Raw genomic sequence first — 23,708 nt, 5'->3', positions numbered from 1 at the left:
AATGATTCTTGAGAGTTTCATAGCTTGTGTACATTCCTTTCTTAAGGTTTCTTCTTTAAAACTGTTCCTGTGATCTCGCCATTTTACCTTAATGTCCTCCAGTGACTCTCTACCTTCTTTTTTCTTCAGTGGGTGTATGTTAAGTTTCTCAAGGCCTTGTCTCTAATCCAGGCTATGTATTCTCTTAACTACTACCATTACACTAACAGCTCAAATATTGGTGCTGGTGTAGAGTAGGCAGTTGGAATAAATACCTGTTGATTGAGTTTGTCTGTAGTTTTCATTCTGGCTCACGTCTGAACCCCAATTCTAACTATCCTTATGTTAAATATGGATTTCCAATAACACCTTAAGTTGAATGTGCCTAGACCTGAACTTATTTCTTTCTTTACTGAAATTTGTGATTTGCCTGTTTTCTTATGTAATGATACCACCATTCTCCTACTCACTTAATTTGGAAATTGCTAGAAACATCTTTACCTCCAGTCACTTCCACCTCTGAGTCCCATATCCACACCCTTCTTTGTAATCCTCATGCCTTTTATCTTACCCTGTCAATGGACTCACCTCTCCAGTCACTGACATTGCCTCCAAAATTTTAAAATATATAGCAAATCATTTCATTCTCTTCTGCTGAAACCTCCAATGGTCTTTATCATTCATATATCCTTAAGATTTTCTGGATTAAGTCTGTATTGCCACTGTCTTTTACCTTTCAGTTACCCAATGTCCAATTCATTAATTTATTGAATAAATATTTATTTTGCAGCAGACAGTGTTCTAAATGTTGTTGCTATAGCAATAGATGAGATAGGCCACAGCCCCTGCCCTCTAGTAAAAAACTACTTGTCTCACATTTACTCAAGTGTATTAGATACTTTCTGGACTCTGCTTCATCAACCAGTAATGCCAGCACCACCTGTCCACCTGTATAAATAACATACCCCTCAAGATATTGCTTAAATGTCACATTTTCCACAAAAGCTTCCCAGATGCCACCTGTCAGAATTAATAACCTCAGTTGAGCTCTTTAAATGCACTATTTTATTTAGCTTTTCAATTATAGCTAGTTGTTTAAAAATCTGTCTTCATTACTGGAATAGATGCTTCTGAAGGGTTGGGACTGTCATGTTTACTTTGTATCTTCTCAGCCTTATTCATAAAGGTTTAATTTAAAGGGCACCTGGGTGGCTCAGTTGGTTAAGCGTCTGACTTCAGCTCAGGTCATGGTCTCATGGTTCGTGAGTTCAAGCCCCATACATCTGCACTGTTAGCGCAGAGCCTGGAACCTGCTTCAAATTCTGTCTCTCTCTCTCTGTCTCTCTCTCTCTGTACCTCCCCTGCTCGCACTCATTTTCTCTCACAAATAAACATTTAAAAAAAAAACTTTTCAATAAAGGTTTAACTTAATTTTACTCTTCAAGTATTGGTGAGATATTTCTATAAAACCGTATTGTCAGATATCCCTGGTTTTTATTTATTTTTTTTAATGCTTTTATTTTTGACAGAGACAGACAGAAAGACAGGCCATGTGCAGGGGAGGGGCAGAGAGAGAGGGAGACATAGAATCCAAAGCAGGCTCCGGGCTCTGAGCGGTCAGAACAAAGCCAGACATGGGGCTTGAACCCACAGACCAGGAGATCATGACCTGAGTCCAAGTTGGTCACTCAACTGACTGAACCATCCAGGCACCCCAAATTTTTAAGAGATATAAAGTATCAAGGCAGACATCTTTAAACACTGCATTACACTTTAGCATTAAAAAGCACTAGTTTTTCAATTTGCCTATGGAAGATGTGGCATTTGTAAGCTCCCAGTAGTCAGATAAAACTTTTCATTAAATTGGGATGAGGGAAAACATCCATTTAACTGCATGGAAGTTTCTTTGTTGTGTTGGTTTTTTTTAATCACTATTATGAATGTCAACTTAAGCAGTCATTTATGACAACTATAAATGTTTTGTGACAATTATAAAAAAATTTTAATTTAAAATTTTTTGGGGGGTTTTTTGTTGTTTAATGTTTATTTATTTNCAACATAACACCCTCAAGGTCCATCCATGTTGCTTCACATGGCCAGATTTCATTTTTTCTACATTTCTACATTTTCTTCATTTCTACATTTGCCATGTAGTATTCCATTGTATAGACAAACCACATCTTCTTGATCCATTCGTCCATTGATGGACACTTAGGCTCTTTCCATGTTTTGGCTATTGTTGAGAGTGCTGCTATGAACATTGGGGTACATGTGCTCCTATGCATCAGCATTTCTATATCCCTTGGGTAGATTCCTAGCAGTGCTATTGCTGTGTCATAGGGGAGTTCTATTGTTAGTTTCCTGAGGAACCTCCACACTGTTTTCCAGAGGGTCAGTACCAGTTTACATTCCCACCAACAGCANTCCGTTGGTTGCCTATTAGTTTTGTGGGTTGTTTCCTTTGCCGTGCAGAAGCTGTTAATCTTGATATGGTCCCAGTCGTTTATTTTTATTCTTGATTCCCTTGCTTTTGGGGATGTGTCAAGTAAGAGGTTGCTGCGGTGGAGGTCAAGGAGGTTGTTTAAAAATTTTTGTTTTTAATGCTACTTTATATATTCCACCTTGCCCCACAATAAAACAACAAAATAAGGGGCGCCTCAGTGGCTCAGTCGGTTAAGCATCCGACTGAGGTCAGAGCCCCGTGTTGTGCTCTGTGCTGACAGCCAGCTCAGAGCCTGGAGCCTGTCTTCAGATTCTGTGTCTCCCTTTGTCTCTGACCCTCCCCTGTTCATGCTGTCTCTTTCTCTCTCAAAAATAAATTTTAAAAAAATTTAAGGAAGTTTTAAAAAAATGAAATTCTGTATCTATGACTAAGATTTTTTTTCCTAGTGCCACTTTTCTTTATAGATTTCTAGTAAAAGGTTAAATTACTTTCTATGGTGTAAAAGTAAAAAGTCAGTTTACATTTAAACTTTCCTTCCATGATTCCTACCCTTGTAGGACAAGCCCTCCAGGGCTAGAATAACCTTCCCAAATATAATGGATATCCCCCCTTGAATTGTAACATTCTTAACAATCAACATAGATCAAGTTAGCAAAAAATGACCACTGAGTGACTTTAAACTTCAGATTAGTTAATGTTTCCATTAAGGAAACGTAAACCTAGCCTGAAACTATGCTAAACTGAATCCTCATGTTAACCACTTTGAACTCCTTCATCAGAACTTGGAATTTACATGGCATTTTTTTATACACATTGGCTCTGTGAGACCCGTTAGGCTGTATCATTATTTCCTTCTAGATAGAAAAAAACAGGGTCAAAGATGTTGGGAGAAATGTTCAAGGCCACACTTATCTACTGAATACAAAAGGAAGGGAAGCAACTCAAACTTTTACTAACCCCGCAGGCACCATTCTTTTTCCAGTTGTACCAGGATCCTTTGTCTAATGTGATCCTACTTCTGAAAGCAAAAGTGACATTTTCTAAATTGACATTTGTTACAACGAATAAAATTGGATGACTGAGATTAAAAATACATATGTAAATAAATGTTTTGTTTCTATTGCTAAGATTTTTTAAGAAAATACAATTTCTTTATTAAATCAATGGTAGATAGTAAGTGCCTATTCCTTTGGGCCTAAGCTTGTTACATTTTCTTTTAAAACTTGAAGATCGTGTGTTTTCATAGTTTCCCCATCTTTAGAGAAACATAGGGGTATACCTGACCTTGAGTTTATCGAAGAAAATACTTCCTCTGACAGGTTATGATCTGTGATCTGCTATGATCTTATGATCTGTGATCTGCTGATCCGTGCTGTAACTCTCTCCTCTTTTAGTGTAAGACATGGGTATTTTGTAGTCTCCTATAGCCACCTTTCCATTTTTAAAGTCTTCCTCTTTTTGTCTAGGCTAGATTCCCTCATATCTTTAGTACAAATAGAAATGCTTTTCTAATTCTCATGTGTTTAACTCTAGCAATTATTTTTCTTTCTGTACTTCTGCTTTTCTTTTTTTCACTGAGATGTTCTGTTCCATCTAATGGTTACCTTTATATAATTTTTTTCTCTAGCAGCTAATTCTTTTAGATGTTCTGTCTCTCCTGTCTCCTTCTTTCTTTTCAGAAGCTGCCTCAGTGTGACTCTAAGTAGAAGAAAAATGCTGTCTTTCTCTCCTCCGTAGCAAGCAGATGGTTGTTGCTGTTATCATTGCAGTTTCAGAAGGGGTAGGAGGTGCTGATGTCTTTCAAAAAGGTGGAATATTAGTCACATCAAACCTCGTGGATTTGTGGGAGTATATATCATAAACCAGTTAAGAAATTTCTCTCTGGCTTTTTTGTTTTACTGTCTTGCTTTAGTCGTTGACGTGTCTTTTCTCATTTATTTATTAAGATCCTTGATATGATTGTCAGAGGTAACTTTCTATCAGCTTTCATAAAATGCTGACAACAGTGGATTTTAGTGTTGTATTGGATTTTGTTGACTTTGCTTTCATCAGTAGTCCTGCCTCTATGTGCAGAGATGTGTTTTAGTTAAAGTATAGTAAGTATCCTGTATGAGCATTGCTACCATAAATTCAGAATGCTCAAGTCATCAGATTCTGGCAGACAGGTTAGTCTCCTGGGGCTACCTAGCACTTTTTGACACTTAAAAAGGAATTCTTTAGGGAGAATGAGTAGCTTTTTACTTGACCCCTACTCAGAGGACTTCTAACATAATTAATTAAGTTGCAGGCAGATTCTGTTCTGAACATGGTTGAAACTATACATCAGTATCTTTACACAAAATTTATTCATTTCCATTTTACTTTATTAATCAGACTTGTTCTTAAATAAGTGGAAGTTTACTGAGACTTTTATACTTTAATTTCTTCATACTGAGTTTTTGTATTAGATAAAGGATATGATAGAAAAAATAAGCCTTTAGGCAAAATCTGAGTGAGATCAAAATGAAAATGCCCTGCTTACTGTCAGAATAGGAGAAAAGGCAGAAGGAACAAGAGATGATGTTATTTATCCTTCCTGTGTTTGAAACCATTGGAAGATAGTTTATATGCTACTTGCTCATTCAATTCATGTAACTCTAGCAATTTCCAATACTTTCACATTTATTTAGAATAAAAATCCGGACTCCTTACCAAGACCCCAAAGGGTCTAGTGCCTGTTTCTCTTACCCACTCTGATCACTGCTTCCAGCCACAGTGGCCATGTCTCCATCTCTGTTCCTTACACACACCAAGCTCTGTCCAGCATGTCTCGCTGTTTGCACTTGCACTTGGTATTTGCTCTGCTTGCAGTACTGTTCTCCAAAATCTCATGGTTTTCCTGAAGAGGAAGGGAAAAGTTTTTGGAGAAGCTGATACCTGAGGTGAGCTTCTAGAATAGCACTGCAGACAAATGAATGCTTTGGAAATGCTTTTAGAATTCACATGACTGAAGTGTCTTGGGAAAAATTGGTTTCTGTAGAGGATTAGCTTTAGCTATCAGCTACAGTGTAGACCCTCAAAACTTAATATTGACAGATTAATTTACTGAAAACTCTTTTAGTGAGTAGGAAAGATTTTAAACTATTCTGAATTCCAGATTATAACCAAAAAGAAGTCATAGGTTGCAGTACCCAGTATAATACCACACCTTTAGTTAACCTTTGGGAAATTCTTGCTGAGTAAATGGCATTTGTTTTAGCCAGCTGGAGTGTTCAAATCACCTATTTTCACCAATAAATAAATAACCTTCTATATGTTAATTTCAATTCATTTACTCCTTGGGAATGGAGGGCAATAGAGAACAGAAAGTAGATAGCAGACAAACTTCCACAGTCTCTTTTATCACCAAAGATAGCTGAGGTACCATTCTCCAGGTCTTGATGTCAGTTTCTCAGAGGAATGCAGCCCAGAATCCCCAGTGCTGTACTTAGAAGCTGCAAATGTTCACACTCTTAAAAAGAAAAGGCTCATCATTGTTCCATATGTATTAGGGGTTTTGCCATTTGGTATGCAGTCTGGGTTCTGATATTGTAACCAAGTCACTTCAAAAGAAAGCAAGTACTTTGTGACTCATTTGTATCAACAGTACAGACCTTTTTCTGCATCTGAGTGATGCAGTTTTTAATATTTATTACTTTCCTTTAAACCTCCATTTTGTTGACTCTACTGTTTCATTTTTTTTTTTTTTACCCTGAACCTGTACTGATGGCTGAAACTTAAGAAAATCTAAATTCTAGGGGCGCCTGGGTGGCTTAGTCGGTTAAGCGTCCGACTTTCGCTTAGGTCATGATCTCGAGTTCGTGGGTTCGAGCCCCACGTCGGGCTCTGTGCTGACTGCCAGCTCAGAGCCTGGAGCCTATTTCAGAGTCTGTCACTCCCTCTGTCTCTGACCCTCCCCTGCTCACGCTGTCTCTCTCTCTCTCTCTCTCTCTCTCCTAGAAATAAATAAAAATATTAAAAAAAAAAAAAAAGAAAGAAAATCTAAACTGTTCCAGGATTGATTCTTCTTCAGGGTTTTAACTCCTCTAAGATATCTAAATGCTCATGTTATCATCTCTCTCCTTGAGAGTATGGTCTTCTGTAATCCCGTCATAAGTGAAAATAAATAAATAGACGCACTCTGGACCTTTGATGGTCCCTGGGCACCTTAGGGGAACAGAATGCCCAAGGGGCGGTGTTGCAGGTCTCCTTGGCAGCCTTCTTTCCCTGCTTTCATCCCGCCAGGCTGTGGCCAGACAGACACTATCTTTTAGGAAGATAAGCTTCATCTCCCTAAATGTCGAATATCTTAAATATTTATTTTTTTAATATTTAAGTCTTTTAACACCAAAACACATGCCTATAACTTTCTTGAATGTTCTAGGAAGAATGCATCATAGAGCTTGCTTGACAAACTGGAAGGTCAGGTCTCCTGGGCCTGTTTTCATATCCAGCTCATATACCACTGAACACTATTGCACACTTAGAAAGAACTCAGGAATAATATTTTATTTCCCAGCATTCCTGCCCTCTCCCCTGGCAGCGGCATGCCTCTGCTTTGGAGCAGTGCAGGCTCTGGGTCCTTCCCCCAGCACATTCTGGCTTTTGCTGAGAGCAGGGTTTTGTGCCTGCTTTCCACCAGTGGGCTGTTGTTCACACTTCTTCTCCCTTCTCTCAGTCTTTCTCCTGAGAACTTGGAGGAAACCTGTGGAAAAGGACTGAACCCTTTTGTGTCTGGTGTCCCCAGGGACTTAGCCTTTAAAAATTCTATAAAATTTCAGCTGTTTTCTTCTACTTGCCTTTTCCTCCCATGTTCTGCCAAAGGGGAAATAATTTGTGTGTCTCTGCCTCTCCTCAGACAGGTTTATCACCTTTTGGAATTCAGTTTGTTTCGTTGCCTTGTGACTTCAGATTTTTTCTTTTCCTTTAAAAAAATAACAGCTTTATTGAGATATAATTCACATAAATACAGTTCACCCTTTTAAAGTATACAATTCCAGGGCGCCTAGGTGGCTCAGTTGGTTAAGTGTCTGACTCTTGATTACAGTTCAGGTCATGATCTCACATTTTGTGAGTTCGAGACCCACACTGACAGTGCAGACCTGCTTAGTATTCTTCCTGTCTCCCTCTCTCTTTGCCCTCACTCATCATGTGCATGTTCTTTCTCTCTCAAAATAAGCAAATAAACTTTAAAATATATATAAAGTGTAAAATTCCATGGTGCAGGTATATAGATTTTTAGATTCTAAGTAAGGAATGAAATCTTTTTTTCTTTTCCTTTTTGATTATCCAGCATTTTCTCATTGTAATGATATTCTCTGTGGCTTTCTTAATCCTAAGCAGGATAGCAGAGGAGAACTCCTCCTTTTCCCTCTGCTTTATTTTAATTACTATCTTAGTGATTAAGTGCCACTTTTGCCTAAAATAGATGCCTTTTCTTTCACATTGTTCAAAAAGACACACACATGTATTTCCTATTAAATGACAATTGACCCAATTCTAAAATCTATTCTTGTTTGGTACCCAATCTTGATCTTTTAACCAAATTATTAATGTTAAGCATATCAATAAATTGCTGTTTTTAGTTATCTTGGTATATACATTTTGCCGGAAGTTTGTCTTAAGAAGATATGCTAGCAAATTATGTCATTCATTGCCAGGTGTTATTGGGTAATTTTCTGACAACCCCCCACTCACCCACCCAATCAGGGCAAGGCAACTGGTAACACCTTACTTAAAATTTAATCCATGTTAGAGGAGCCTGGATAGCTCAGTCGGTCCGACTTTGGCTCAGGTCATGATCTCACAAGTTCGTGGGTTCGAGCCCCGTGTCGTGCTCTGTGCTGACAGCTAGCTCAGAGCCTGCAGCCTGTTTCAGACTCTGTACCTCCCCTGCTCACACTGTCTCTCTCTCTCTCTCTCTCTCTCTCTCTCTCAGAAATAAATAAAACGTTTTAAAAAAAATTTAATACATGCTAAAAATTCTGTGACCATGACAAGCAAAATACAACTTTAGAGGCCAGTAGCTGGTGTTGAGATGGTAGGAGTGTGGATTAAAAATGATTTCTTAGAGGAATTTTTATCTAGTGTGTGGCTATTCTCTTGAGTCATTTCGACAAAGAATTAAATGACTTGTCATGCAAGCTCCGAGCCATGTTTAGGACTATTCAGTTTCTATGAGGGTGTCAACTGAAATATCTCCTGATTACCTTCTAAGGTCTTTGGCTCTGCATTGAAGCAAGAGTTGAGAAAAGTAACATTCCAGGTGCTTAACTAGAAAGACAAAATTCAAGATTATTACCAACCAATAATAATAGAAACCACATTCAGGGGAAATTGTTTCAGTTCAATAGTTTTCTTGGTAGACCTGAACTTTCATTCTCCAATCAGGAGGAAGCTGGTATCTATATTGTATACAACAAGGAGCACCTGGGAGGCTCAGTCGATTAAGCATCTGACTTTGGCTCAGGTCGTGAACTTGCGATTTGTGAGTTCGAGCCCCACATCGGACTCTGTCCTGACAGCTCAGAGCCTAGACCCTATTTTGGATTCTGTGTGTCCCTCTCTCTCTGTCCCTTCTCTCACTCTCAAAAATAAATAAACATTAAAAAAATTATATTGTACACAACAACCCTCACCCAGTCCCTCTGCACTTCACTGAGTTTGGAACGTGCTTTGGCATGAGAGTGAGCTTGTTTTGAGGATCATTATGAGAAATAGTCCATGTTGTTTGGTCTATTCATTCTAAGTATATTGTCCGTTATATCACATTGTATACTTATTGTCGGCGACTTCTAGCTCCCCAGAATTAAGCCAAACTTCACAAAGCACAACCCAGCCCCCCAAGACTGTCCTTATTTTAACAGCAGCCACAGTTGGGGGATCTCCTGGCCACCTTTACTTCTGATCAGCTGGTTACAAACTCAGGGGTTCCCACGACCCCACAATTCCCAGATGTCAGGAAACCACTATACTTGTGATTACAATCTTGTTATTGAAATAGACACAAATCAGAACCAGGCAGAAAGATACATAGGAGGTATCTGTGAAAGTCCTAAACACAAAGTTGCCATCATCTCCAGGGACCTTTTGCCTTCCTAGCACATCAGTGTGTGACAGTACACAGAGTATTGCTAATGAGGAGAGCTAATGAGTATTGCTAACTTTGGTGTCCAGAGTTTTTACTGAAATTTCATTAAGCATGACTGACTGAATTGTTGACCACATAGCTGAACTCAATCTCCAGTTCTCCCCCTCTTTCTGAGGTGAGGCTGAGCTCAAAGACCCAACCCACAGAGTGGTTGGACTTTTTGGCATGGCAGCCTCCATCCCGAGTTATCTCATTAGCATTAAGTATCAGGTGCTGTTAAAGGCTCACCCCGAATAACAAGGGCACTAACCACTCAAGAAATGCCAGGGGGCTGGAGGTTACCTCCCAGGAAAAGGGACAAAGCCAGCCAAACTCTTGTATAAACCCTCATCTGATCTGTTTACCCTTTCTAAGAAAGCTGATAGCCAAATTTCGGATCCACCTTTAGGTTTGAATTAGATTGGGTGTGTGCATACTTGTACGTACATATTTCTTTTTATTTTTTAATCTTCAACTTACGTGCGCATCCTACCCTATTTTATTTTTCTTTTACTTTCATTTTATGTTCTTTTGTTTCATAGCAGCCTGGAATACTTACTAGGCCAAGGTGGAGGTGTAAATGAAATAATCCCAAAGACCTCAGAGATAATCCATGGTTCTGGAAATAGAAAGCAGGAGGACTAGAAGATTTCCACTGCCTTCCTTTGGAGGCTTTGGGCCACCACTCTAACTGTAGTAGGGACATTTTTTATGTCCTCTGTTGGAAGAGCTCAGCTGAGCTCCCCAACTGAGAATGCCTAACAAGTTCCACTGTGCTTCTGCCTTTGGACTAGTTTGGGGAGGAACCTTAAGAGTGTTCTGTGTTCTCTCACAGCCACTCACACAGCCGTTCAGCCAGGAAACTCCCTGTGAATCCAGTATGTCAGTATCTATAGAATGGTTTTGATTATCTGTAATTTATAACATCAGCCTTAATTTTACTTCCTTATGGTAATGCAAGCTATTTCCATTGGATTTGTTATTCTAAGCTTTAGTTTCTACTTTCCTATATACAAATACTTAACTAAATTGAGATTTTCTAAATTGCTTTTTCCTAAATTGCTGATTTTTATAACTTTCAGCCTAACTCACATTTTCATTTTCTACCTATGTATGTCAATCCTGTGACTATTGAGTGCCATCTGCTATATCTGCTGTTTCATTAATGTTTCCTTTGCCTTTAACTTATGAATAAAGATGAAAGACTCTGCACTGACCTCTTCGCTACCATTCTTGACATTTTAAACCAATTAGACAAAAATACAGCTTGTTATTATGACTCTTTGCCTAATACATAAGCTGATCTTGTATTCTTACAACTATGGTTTTTATCCAAGCCTATTTTGTAATGAAAATTTTATCTGATTGCATCAGATAAGTTTGAGAAGTTCAAACATATAACATCTGTGACATTCTCTTCATCCCTCTGTTCTATAAATCCGTGAATAAAATCTGAATAAATATCTACCCAGCATGAGATTTTTTTATTTAGAAAAATAAAACCACAAAGCAGGTAGGCTTTGATTTATACATCTTTGTAAAGCTTTGTATGGATTTTCTGTTAATAATATATTTTTTTGTCTGAAAGTGAGTTAAAATATATGCTACAACTAATCAAATACCAACCTTTACAAAAGAGGAAGCAAGAAAGAAGGAAAGAAAAAGCAAAACTCTTTTTCTTTATTGACCTCTGCTCTCTATTGATTTCATGTGCATGAGATTTTCCCCATTTTAATATTATCAAGTCTAGAAGAGCGTCATAAATCGGAAAAATGGACGGGAAGACTAGTTTTTTTGAGGGGAGAGGGGATTCTCTTCTCTTCCTAGACTTGATCATTTTAAACTGAGAAAAGTCTTAAGCAAATGAAATTAACAGAAAGTAGAAATGGAGCAACAAATGGGTTAAGTAGCTGCCGTGGGAGGAATGTCTGGAAAGAAGTTTAAAAAGAATGTGTGCTGTGGACAAAAGGCAGATCTTAAAGGAATGAACTTGGGTAAAAATTAAAGGAGTCATATGGGGCCTGCAAGATGAAAGATGACAAGGATACCCCAGAGTCTTTGTCTCTCTTACTGTGGTTCTAGATTGTGCGGATATACTAGTCCCCATGCCCTCACCCTGAGGGAGGGGCTCCAGAACAGAACAGCCCGGGTTTAGTTACTTGCCCTTAAAGTGATTTTCCTTACTGTCCGAACTATCCCATGCTGCCTTGAATGTACCAAAGCGTACATTAGACTCTCCTAAGAAGAATCAGTTTTTATCACTTCTAATGTTTATACTCGGGTTTTACAATTCAGGGTCAGTTGATAAAACTTAAACTTCCTTGGCCAGAGAAAATGTTAGCTGGCTTAGTATCTCTCTGGTTTAGACTCACAAATCTTTTGTATTTGTGCTGAGCCAAACCAAGGAGATATTAAGTTGAGTAAGATTTTTCTTTAGCCAAATTTGGGTTATATCATCCCAAGCTTGAGAAATATGAGCCAGAATGGTGACTTTTAATGAACACTAATGGGTCTTCTGCACTGAAAACAGGAACAGGCAGAGAAAGTCCATGATTGGCCTTACTGCACCAGTAGTGATAAATAGGGATCTTTATCAAGAGCTTTATTTGCTGGGTTTTTCTTTTTGCTGCTAACAAAGTTGTTGACATAGGGTTATGAAATGTGTTTTTTGTTTTGTTATGTTTTTGTCAAACAATGCATGTTTGTAAAAGTTCAGTTTCCTTTTTTTATTTGACTTGTACTGTCCATTTCATTTTTGATTGTAAGGTTCACTTAAACTCAAAAAGCAATAATTAAAATGTTCGGATACATCAGCCTTAGCCTTTTTATTTCTCTTTCTTTTATCTGTCTACTTGCTACCACCATAAAGCTGTGACCTTCATATACTTAAAAAGTTTGGGGGCACCTGCGTGGCCCAGTTGGTTAAGCGTCAGTTAAGCAATTCTTGATTTCAGCTCAGATCATGATCTCATGGCTCGGGAGTTCGAGCCTTGTGGGATTCGATTTGGGGATTCTCTCCCTCTCTCTCTACCCCTCCCCCATTCATGTACAAACACACACTCTCTCAAAATAAAACAAACCTTAGGGGAAAAAAACTGAAAAAGTTTGTTTTGTATTTGCTGTATATGCCTACAGTGTTGAGCAAGATCTTTTCATTCTGTATGTCAGTACTCTAGCATACTCCATTGTTATAACCTCTGGAATCTCCAGTAAGCCTCACAGCCCCTGGAAAGTACTTCATCAGGACTCCTAGAGTCTTCTTTTGTTCATGTACAGCTCAGTATTTGGACAGAGATGAAAAGAATCCCAGTATAGTAGTTCAGGTTTCTTCCGCTTCTCTTCAGCTCTCCTCTCTAGTACCTTGTCCCACAAAGTACAGTCGCTTTTTAGTGTCCTGACTCCAGTCTTTTTTTTTTTTTTCCCCTACATCCAGTGAGGTAGCTCTACNTTCAGCTCTCCTCTCTAGTACCTTGTCCCACAAAGTACAGTCGCTTTTTAGTGTCCTGACTCCAGTCTTTTTTTTTTTTCCCCCTACATCCAGTGAGGTAGCTCTATATCTCATTTGGGTTTAACTTCCTGTGTTGCAATTTGGAAAATACCACCCAACAGAAAACTGGCAGTGTATTATTTTCTTCTTTCATGAATCACAACCCAGTACTGTCTACTATCCAATGTCTGAAAACATAAAATAAATGAAGCAAGTTATTTTACAGAGGAAGAGTAGGTGGGCCATCCATGATTCCATCAGGGCTGAAGCCAGTTCATTGAATTGATTTTTATCATGGTAATTTCTTAATTTTTTTTCTTCAAGTGGATTAGTATTTCTAGATGTTTGGTGATACGTTTACAGAAATGCCACATGGAATCTATTAAAATAGCTTCTAGATATTAGCTCATTTTGATGCTATTCTCTAAATATTCATAGATTCAGCAGTAAATTTTATAAAGTTCCTATTTTGAGCTCCATGTTAGTAAAGAAGCTGGGAGTAGTATGCCAATTATAAGAACACCATAAAGACTTTCTTTTAACTTCAAGGAGTTTTCATATCCCTTCAGAAGACAAAGCAGGCAAACAGTTGACAAAGAGATGACGGGTAACAAACAGTAGAAATTGAAGTTGGCTGGATAATAGTAATATCCAGCCTTTCATGACTCATGCACAATTTGAGCTCCTTACATGAAGTGTCTGATTTAATCATATAAACAATTTTGTGAGGTAGTATTTCCACTTTTATTGTAAAAATGAGAAAATTCATGATTAAATAAGTTAAATAAAATATGAGTACAAGTGAGAGCCAGAGTTCCAGTCCAGGTCTGCTCAACATTTCAGAGTCTGAGCTTTTACCTCTTCTACTGTAGTCTGGAAATGACTGCATGGTAGAAGTGGGAATCTTAAGTTACAGGTAAGAGTGTATAAGAAGCAAGAAGCCAAGAGAAATAAAATGACCTCAAGGAAGAACAGTGTGTGGAACCACCCTGATTGGAACAGATGCTACCAAAATGTATTTGAGTCGAAGAACAACAAAATACTTGTGTATGAAAATGTTTAAGAAACAACGGACTCTGGGTGATGATATTGGGAATGGTGGAGAAAAGCAATATAAACGATAGTTCAAGTGAAAAATCAATCAGAACTTGATTACAAACTAAACTGAGAAGTACAAAAAGGAGCAATTCAAAAACCCTACCACATGTGTGTTTCGGGGTGCGGGGAGTGGGTCAATAATGGGAGTTGACTAATAAAACCAGGGGAAAGCCAGGGTAGAGAAGGATAATGAGACCCAGTTGACCTTGAGTTTCCTGCATAACTATCCAAATGGAGTTTTCTGTTAGCTATTAACAGTATAGACTTGGAATTTTGTTACAAAGACAGAAATGGAGAAATTTGAAATACTGTCAGTATTCATATACTCCTTTTGTGCTTCTACCCCAGATTTCTCCTATCAGACTATAACATTTTTCATTAGCTAACTGTATATTTATTAAAGATAATATCAAATATCTGTTTCTATTTTACAGAAAGAAATTCTGGAACAACAGCAGCAAGAAAGAAATGATAACAATTTTCATGGTATTTGTATGTTTTGCAATGAGGAATTTCTCGGGAACAGGTTTGCCTTTATGCATGTCTTTAAATATGATTGTTTTTCATCTGAAAACTCATCAAAACACCGATAATGGTTATATACATTAAGTTCTGTAGGATGGCTCAGGACCCTTTCATATATCACCAATAATTTTCTTCTAATATGCCTAACATCAAACATGGGCTTATAGTTGCTCTAAGCAGAATAGAGGAATAATTTTTTTAATTTTTTTTCTTTTACTTTCTTCCAACTTTTTAATCTCCAGTTAGTTAACATACAGTGTAATAATAGTTTCAGGTGTAGAATATAGTGATTCATCACCTACATACAACACACAGTGCTCATCACAGGTGCACTCCTGAATACCCAGTACTCATTTAACGCATCCACTGCCCATTTCTCCTCTAGTAACCATCAGTGTGTTCTCTACAATTAAGAGTCTGTTTCTTGATTTGCTTGTCTTTTTTTTTTTTTTGTATGCCAAAAATAAATTTGTGTTTAATGTTGTAGGGCATTCTAAATTGGCTGACAGCCAAGACCATGTACAACAAACTACTACAGACACACCCTTTTGTATTGTTAACCCTTTAGCTGTTTTTGATGTTTTTCTTTTGAATAATAAAAATGATGAAAATCTAGGGGTGCCTGGGTGGCTCAGTCAGTTAAGCGTCTGACTCTTGGTTTCACCTCAGGCCATGGTCCCACGGGTTGTGAGATGCTCTCTGCTGGCAGCACAGAGGTTGCTTGGGATTCTCTCTCTCCCTCTCTCTGCCCTTCCCCTGCTCATGCTCGCTCTCTCTAGGTTTCTCAAAATAAACAAACACTCAAAAACTGGGATATTGGTAATTCTTTACCACAAACTGACATACTATAATTCAGATCTAACACTAACTGCCCAGACTCAGGATCAGACTCTGCAGGTTTAAGGGCATCATTCCCAGCAAGACTGCCTCCACTTTAGACACGAGCCACAAGTTCTGTTGACCAACTGGCTAAAAACTCAGATTCTCACCAGTAATTTGCATAGTTCAGGAATTTACCACAATGACTCACAAACCTCAGAAAGTGGTATACTTAGGATTGCAGTTTTGTTATAAAGGAACAGCCAAGTGAAGAGATCAGGAACAGCCAAATGAAGAAATGCATAGGGCAAGATCTGGGAGGGTCCTGAACTCACAACTTCTGTCCCCTTTCCTCAAGGAATCAAGACACGTCACCCACCCAGTACATCAAAGTATTCACCAACCAGGAATCGTCACTGAGCTTTGGTGCCCAGAATTTTAATGAGGCTTCATTATATAAGCATGATTGATTCAGTCATTGAATTTCATCTCTACACTGTTCCCATCTCCAGTCTCCAGACCCCTTCTGTCTCTGTAGGCCTGGCTGGCTCAGAATCTCAACCTTAAAATCACATTGTTAGCCTTTCTGTTGACCAGCCCCCAATCTGAAGCTAGCTAGGGGCCTGTGGTGAGTTGCCTCCTTAGCATAACAAAGATAATCCTAAATTCCTGGGGTTTTAGAAACGCTGTGCCTGGGAACCAAGAACAAAGACCAGACAGATTTCTTTCTCGTGCAACAGTTAATATTTACAAAAGCACATCATTTTCTAAATTTTTTAATGTTTATTTATTTATTTTGAGAGGCAGAGAAAGAAGGCAAGCATGAGCAGAAGAGAGGGAGAGAGAGAATACCAAGAACACTCTGCACTGCTACTGCCAGAGCACGACATAGGCTTAATGTGGGCTCTGCAGATTTGAACTCATGAAAACGTGAGATCATAACCTAAGCTGAAATCAAGAGTCCATCGCTCAACTAACTGAGCCACCCAGATGCCTCTATAAATGTACATCAGTTTTTTAACATTTTTAAAAAATTTTGTTAATGTTTATTTATTTTTGAGAGAGAGTGTGTGAGCAGGAGAGAGCAAAAAGAAAGGGAAACATAGAATCCCAAGCAGGCTCCAGGCGCCGAGCTATCAACATAGAGCCCGTCATGGGGCTTGAACTCACAACCCATGAGATCTTGCCCTGAGTGGAAGTCAGACACTTAACCAACTGAGCCACCTAGGCACCCTGTTGTATATTGTTAGTTAAGTGAAGTGTCTGACTCTTGATCTCGGTTCTGGTCATGATCTCACAGTTCGTGAGATTGAGCCCCAAGTCTGGGCTCTGTGCTGACCATGTGGAGCCTGCTTGGGGTTCTCTCTCTCCCTTTCTTTCTGCCCCTCCTGTGTATGTGCACTCTCTCTTTCTCTCTCAAAACAAATAAACATTTAATACATACATACTTACATGTTATGAAGTCGTAACCTCTAGGAACTGGAAATAGTTTCAGTGGCAACATTGAGTGGACAGCCAGAAAATACCATTTTCTGCCCACTTCAAATAAAGCAGTCTACAGTACTAAAAACAAACAAAAAAGCCTAACATGGTAACTAACATTATTGTCTGAAAAACATTGAAAAGGAGAAAGTAGCTTCAGATAAACTACTTTGTAGAATTCAGAAAAAGTTTTGATTGAAACACTGATGTTAAAACACCACTAATGAAGATTTGATTCTTTTATAGGTCAGTTGGAATAGAGAAAAATCTGTGCCAAAAGGCCCAATGAAATACTCCACAAAATACTAGTTTTATTCAAAGTTATCAGTAGTTAAGTGCTTAAACAGAGCATATTAACAATGAGATTAATAAATGATTCCTACATAGTTTTAAAAAAACCATTTTCATAGGGATGGATTCTTTATTTTCTAAAGGAAAAAACAGTTATTTTGGGGCCAGCTAAGTCTCTAAATAAGATACATAAAATAAACTGTATAATATGTCAGTATACATAGTCTATCAATGGTTTGTGTACTAATAAGTCCCCAACAAACTGTCATCACCTGGCTGGCTCAGTTGAAAGAATGTGTGACTCTTGATCTTGGGGTCGTGAGTTCAAGCCCCTGTTGGGTGTAGAGATTACATACAAACATCATAAAACTCAGATTATGATAATGGCCCAGTGGAATAAGATAGTTTTACACATAAACATTTTTGCTATGTAAAACTTAGATAAATTAAAATTTTCCTTTTCCACATAAACTATTCAACAGGTTGATCATTGTGTATTCAGGTTATCATAACCGTTGCATATAATTAGATGTGTTACTTGTGGGTTCCAGATCTCTGTCCAATAGTGAGCTAAATGTCTCTGATTACAGGACATACATAGTAGGACATATTTCCCTTTGGCAGTTGTCTCTTCCTCCTCCGCATGATAAATTAGAAACATCAGCAAAGCACATTTTTTTTATAGTTAAAGGACGGAAACCTAATTCATACATATAGTATATTCTAGTCCGCTGACAAATAATGGAACAAATTTGGACTCACTTTGAAGAACTCGTGTGATTTTATGTATACTTAAATACTTTATAACATATCACTCTTTCATAGCACAAAAGTGTGTTGTAGTGTTTAACCTTTGCATGTACTTCTGATTAGTGTTGTCATTATGAAAATGCTATTCCTGATCTGATTTGTTACTAGATGACTTATAAATAGTATAAATTGCTCATATTTCTCCTAGATCCGTTCTTTTGAACCACATGGCCAGAGAACATGCTTTCAACATTGGATTGCCAGACAACATTGTAAACTGCAATGAATTTCTGTGCACATTACAGAAAAAGCTTGACAAGTCAGTATTTTTTTCAAGAAACATAACCTAAAGCTATTTTAATTTTGGACTCTGTTGGGAATTTTTTTTATTGTCTGTTGTGAATTTTTTAAAATTAATCTTATAGAAGTAATTAATTAAATAGAATTTTCTCACTTTTCATGTTGGAAGAGTTCACATTTTGCATGACAGTGTTCATTTTGTCTAGATCATATTGCCTTTTACTGTTTTTTAAATAAGTGTCATATATACCAAACAATATACATACCACAAAAGGTGTATTATATAGTGTAAAAGAGTATTCATTCTCTCCATCCAACCAAAGGAATAAAACATAAATTTCCTTGAATCTTTATATGTATCTCCCCATTTTTTAATTTTGTATTCATGATTCCTTTCCTTTACAGTGTAAGTTTTCACTTATTTAGCAAATATATTATCAAACTATTATATGTTTTTCAGCTTTATATGAAACATAACATGCTATATGCATTCTTTTACCTTTTAGTATTTAATCACATTTATATATCATAACACTCCACTTTTCCTAAGGTCATATTCTGGTGACCATGGGTATCTACAGCTTAGCTTGTTAAAATAAGGAAGGAAATTCTTTGTTCACTAAAATGGCTTTCAAAGCTCTATACACTTTTCTTTCTAGGACAGGTCCCAATATTTTTCTTTCACAACCTAGGTTCTTTTAGTTTTTGATTTTTGTTTTCAAATGAAATCTCTTTCCGCAATATTTGGAGCAATAACATTAAGAAAAATGTATTAATTGACACAGATCTGTTATTAAAAGTTCTGAATTCAAATTCTGGTACCAAAACTAAACTAAAACAAGTTTTTTCACTCATATTAAATGATCCTTCATTTATGAAATAATACCGGATGTATTTTCTAGCCAGATTAGCATAATGAATATCCATAAGTAGTTTATTTATCCCATAGAGTACAGTTATTTCTGTGACACAAGAAATGGTTAAAAGGGTGTTTAGTAGTGACGACACAAGAATTCAAAATTTGAAATAACTCCTTTCAGTCATTTGAGAGTTTTCATTTAGAAGGGAGATTAGACATAACCTGTGTGACTCCAAGAAGTAGAACTCAACTGACTGCTAGGGAGAAGTTACAGGCAATATCAACTGTCAGACATGGGATGAGAAAAACATTTTGTTAGCAATCTGTTCATTTTCAGTAGAAAATGAATTGCAACAGAGAGGGTAAGTACTTGACCAAGTGCCACAGCTAAGTATGTACTGGAACTGGGAATTAAACCTTGGAAATCTACTCATGGGCTAACTTGTTGTACTCAATGGAGGCAGCCAATGCTAGTTACCAAATCGCATAATTATTGGAAGAACATGCCTACATCTTCATCTTTAGAAGAGATCATTTGATTAGAAAAGATTAAAATAATTTTTGGATACTGTCATGGTTTGAACTACATAGCCAAGTTGGCCAACTTAGATAACTGCAAAATAAACCACGCATACCTCCCACAAAGCCGAAGGAATAAAGTGAGAGGGTTTCCAACAAGGATGTCATATCCCGTGACCTAAAATGAATAATCAGAGGACTTAATAAAAAAAGGGTTATTGCAGCACTATTCAAGAGACTTGTGTAATCTGTCAGTGTTTGTGTATTTCTTTTAGCTTACAGTGCTTGTACTGTGAGAAGACCTTCAGGGACAAAAATACACTTAAAGATCATATGAGGAAAAAACAGCATCGGAGGATCAATCCTAAGAACAGAGAATATGACCGATTTTATGTCATCAATTATTTGGTAAGGCTTTCTCTCCATCATTTAAACTTTGATTGCATTTCCACAAACAAATATCTTTCTAAGAGCTGTCTAAATTTTAAACAAGCCATTAGTAGAAAGGTCAAAATGCAATCGAGGGACACTTTCAAGCAGTGATTAGCTTTAAAATGATTAGTTTATAAACTGCAACTTGATTTGTTTTGTTTTTCATTTGCCAGAATTTTACACAGTAAAAATGTCATGTCTATAGAATTCATAGTGATCTTGAACAAAAAAAGTAATAATAAATATAAGGTACTTGGATATCCATGTATTCTCTCCCATTTGTGATATTATCTATTACCTTGAGTCCAGAGACTTCTGTATTCTCTCCAAAAAACATCTTTTGACATCTGGATGTGCTAAGTGTGCTTTGCTGGATCACTCTTTAAAAACAATCTTTTACTCTTCCCTTTCTCTCCATTAAAAAATCCTCCCTTCCCCACAAAAAAAGTAAAATAAAATAATAAAAATTATCATCTTCCTTGGCCAGCTTATCTCTGATGAAAATTTTAGAGAAACCAAATCATTTTACTAGGCAAGAGGACTTTTATTTGTCCAATAGAATGTAATAATGGAGTTATCATGTCAAAGATTTTAAATGTATTGAAAGCTTTCCTTGCCTAGAAACCTCAAACCCACTTGTTGAACTTTTTGGTTAAGAGAAGGTATTCAGTTGGCAGCACGTGTCACTAAGGGGTATTTAGAAATGTGAGAAGGGATTCTGATCATCACAGTGACCAGGAGTGCTAATGCCCAGCCTGCTCTGCTGAATTTAGGGGTGTACATAACAAAGGAGAGGGTCCACTCCTTTAAAGAAAGGGGTATGGAACTCTCCACTGGAATTAGAAGAAAGCTAGAGAGTTCTGTTTCTGACATGTTTCTTAGGCAAATGGAAGTTATTTTGTCCTTGCAGTATGAAATGAGAATCCAAACTCAGTGGCCACAGAAGACATAATTGATTATAACCAACCATTTTATCTGTTGGACAGAAACAAGCATATCCTGAAATACGTTGGAAATCTCTGCTGGAGGGTGGAATTTTTGTCTGTCCTAACTAAACCTTATAGTGTTAAAATAAAATTCCCCTTGAGAAGCAAGTTTGACATGTATTTGAAGATTGACTCTGAGAGATTGCCATGATCTGCTACAAATGTTTTAACAGCTAGCTAAAGGCAAAAGCACCCGTTGAGTCCTTCAGTCTTCTCTAGAATCAGTCATTCATTCCTAGAACAAACGCTGCTTCAGGGCCCAACCCAGTCCAATAGGGAGTAGACCTCAGTGTTAGCTCTAAGAAATACCACGTACTGCAGAAAGCTGGGAAGTAATTTAATAGTACTTCCTTCTGGGGATCTTTTAAAATGATATTCAAGAGCTAGGGACTAGCGGAACATTATATAGCTGCAGGTATTTACCTTTTGAGGAGACTTCAAACAGACTCCTCAAATTCTGCTGGCACGTTGAGAAAAGTATTGATACTTTATCCTCTGGGCATCAAGTAGTGTGTCTGTCAAAACTGAAATTATCTACAAGCACCAGCTGTCTCCAGATGAGCATGCTAGATTATACTGCCCACTGACTGCCCAGATATCAGGTGGCATGAGTCATAGCCTAAGATAAGTGTTTCAAGAGAATATAAAGACTGTAATAATATATAAAATGAAAATTAAATCACTTTAGAAAAATAGTGATACATAGAAGTAATTTTTTCTTTTAACTAACAGCATTTGAGTACTTGCTGTGTACCAGGCACCATCTTGGATATTTATATTAAGTCATTTACTCTTAACCATATCCTATGTCACAGTTTTATCTTTATCCCCATTCTGTAGATTAGGAGACCAGGCACAGATCCTTTTCCAAGGTCACATAGTTAGAACAGGACACTTAACCTCTCTGTATATCCATTTTCTAATTCTCTCTCAATATTTACAATTGAAATAATACTAGTACCTACCTCTTACTTTGTTGGTTGGTTTTTTGGTCAAGTAATGGTGATGAATTCATAATGATCACCTTCTTGACTGTTCTCTTTGGTACCAAACTAGAAAGTGATTGAAGGTCAAAGAAAAGCTGACTTCAACAAGCTCCTCAAGGACTCTGACCCACAACCTTAGCCTTTTTAGCCCTGTATGCTTTCCCACTGAGGTAAATAGGCCACAACAATAAGAATGATTTAGAAAACTGGGGCTCCTGGATGGTTCAGTCAATTAAGCGTCCGACTTCAACTCAGATCATGATCTCACGGTTCGTGGGTTTCAGCCCCGCGTCGGGCTCTGTGCTGACAGCTAGCTCAGAGCCTGGAGCCTGCTTTGGATTCTGTCTCTCCCATTCTCTCTGCCCCTGCCCTGCTCACTCTGTCTCTTTTTTCTCTTTCTTTTAAAAATAAACATAAAAAAATTTTTAAACAAAACCTAAAATATGTTATGATTAGCCATAGCATTTTGGAAATGATGTAAACTTCCCTTAGAAAAGAATTGAAGAGAGGCGCTTGGGTGGCTCAGTCGGTTGGGCATCCGACTTCAGCTCAGGTCATGATCCTACGTATGGCTTGTGGGTTCAGGCCCCACATCCGGCTCCCTGCTGACAGCTCAGAGTCTGGAGCCTGCTTTGGATTCTGTGTCTCCCTCTCTGCCCCTCTCATGCTTGCTCGCTCTCTCAAAAATAAATAAATAATTTTTTAAATTTTTTTTAAAAAAGGATTGAAGAAGGTAATACAGTCTCTAAAGATGTAGAAGTGTCCTAACGTACAGAAGTACCTACCAGAAATATCGACCTTAGTAATATCATGACTGTTGTTGTAGATAAAAGGCATAATAATAGAATGAGTATATAAACAACTCTTCCTGTTATTAATAATGTGGAGTTAGAGAAAAATGAGACCCAGAAATTTCTCTTTTCGTTTTCTTTTAGACCCCATTACTGAAAATATTTAATATTTTATAAAAATCTTTAAAATGAAGAATAAACTCTCCTAAGAGTTTAAGCAATGAATAATGACATTGCTTTATTTTTTAAAACGGGGGGGAAAAAATACCGAGAGACATTCACTCTGTCTTCCTCTGAGGGAAAAGGCTGACCTGAGTGAGGAAAGTCAGCCAAAGAGAGAACTATTGTATTAGTTTGGGTCTGCACACCCATTTCTCACATCCTCTTCCCTGCCAAGAATCACTTTAATTGGCTTTATACATTCTACAAACATTTGCGTGCCTTCCAGTTACCAGAAACTGGTAGAACAGGAAGAAAAATATTATAAGCAAGGTGGTTGGTTTAAGTCCCTACTCAGAGAGTTTAGAAGTTGGTATGAGAGACAGATGTGTAAGCACATAATTTCAGCCCCTTGGAACGTGGTGTACAAAGTTAATGCTTGGACCTCTTCTGTCGCACATTAATGCAGTAATTGAGTCGTGCGCCCACAGAGTTCCTCACCCCCACTCCAGACAGAATCTCCGTGCCAGCAGTGATGGCAGCCTCCAGGATATTTCTGGCAAGGTGCACTCTGATAGTCCTCACAGGTGAGAGGTGCTAAGGACAGAGGCTGGTTTGGGCTCTCCTCTGAGCTCGGCAAATTGACAGGTTCCTT

At 37.7% G+C, this 23,708-nt stretch overlaps 1 protein-coding gene across 3 annotated transcripts in view; it reads left to right on the top strand.

The window, feature by feature from the left end:
- Positions 1–23,708, top strand: part of ZNF277 (zinc finger protein 277) — a 110,450-nt gene that overhangs the window by 76,763 nt on the left and 9,979 nt on the right. For all 3 annotated transcript variants that reach the window (XM_077775072.1, XM_077775073.1, XM_077775074.1), the window contains exons 5-7: positions 14,589–14,680; positions 18,230–18,340; positions 19,975–20,107. In XM_077775072.1, coding sequence (XP_077631198.1) covers positions 14,589–14,680; positions 18,230–18,340; positions 19,975–20,107 — 336 coding nt within the window. The remainder of the gene's footprint in view (positions 1–14,588; positions 14,681–18,229; positions 18,341–19,974; positions 20,108–23,708) is intronic.

Source organism: Crocuta crocuta, unplaced genomic scaffold, assembly GCF_008692635.1.
Source record: "Crocuta crocuta isolate KB4526 unplaced genomic scaffold, BGI_CrCroc_1.0 scaffold47, whole genome shotgun sequence".
Taxonomy (NCBI): domain Eukaryota; kingdom Metazoa; phylum Chordata; class Mammalia; order Carnivora; family Hyaenidae; genus Crocuta; species Crocuta crocuta.
This window is presented reverse-complemented; position numbering and strand designations above follow the sequence as displayed.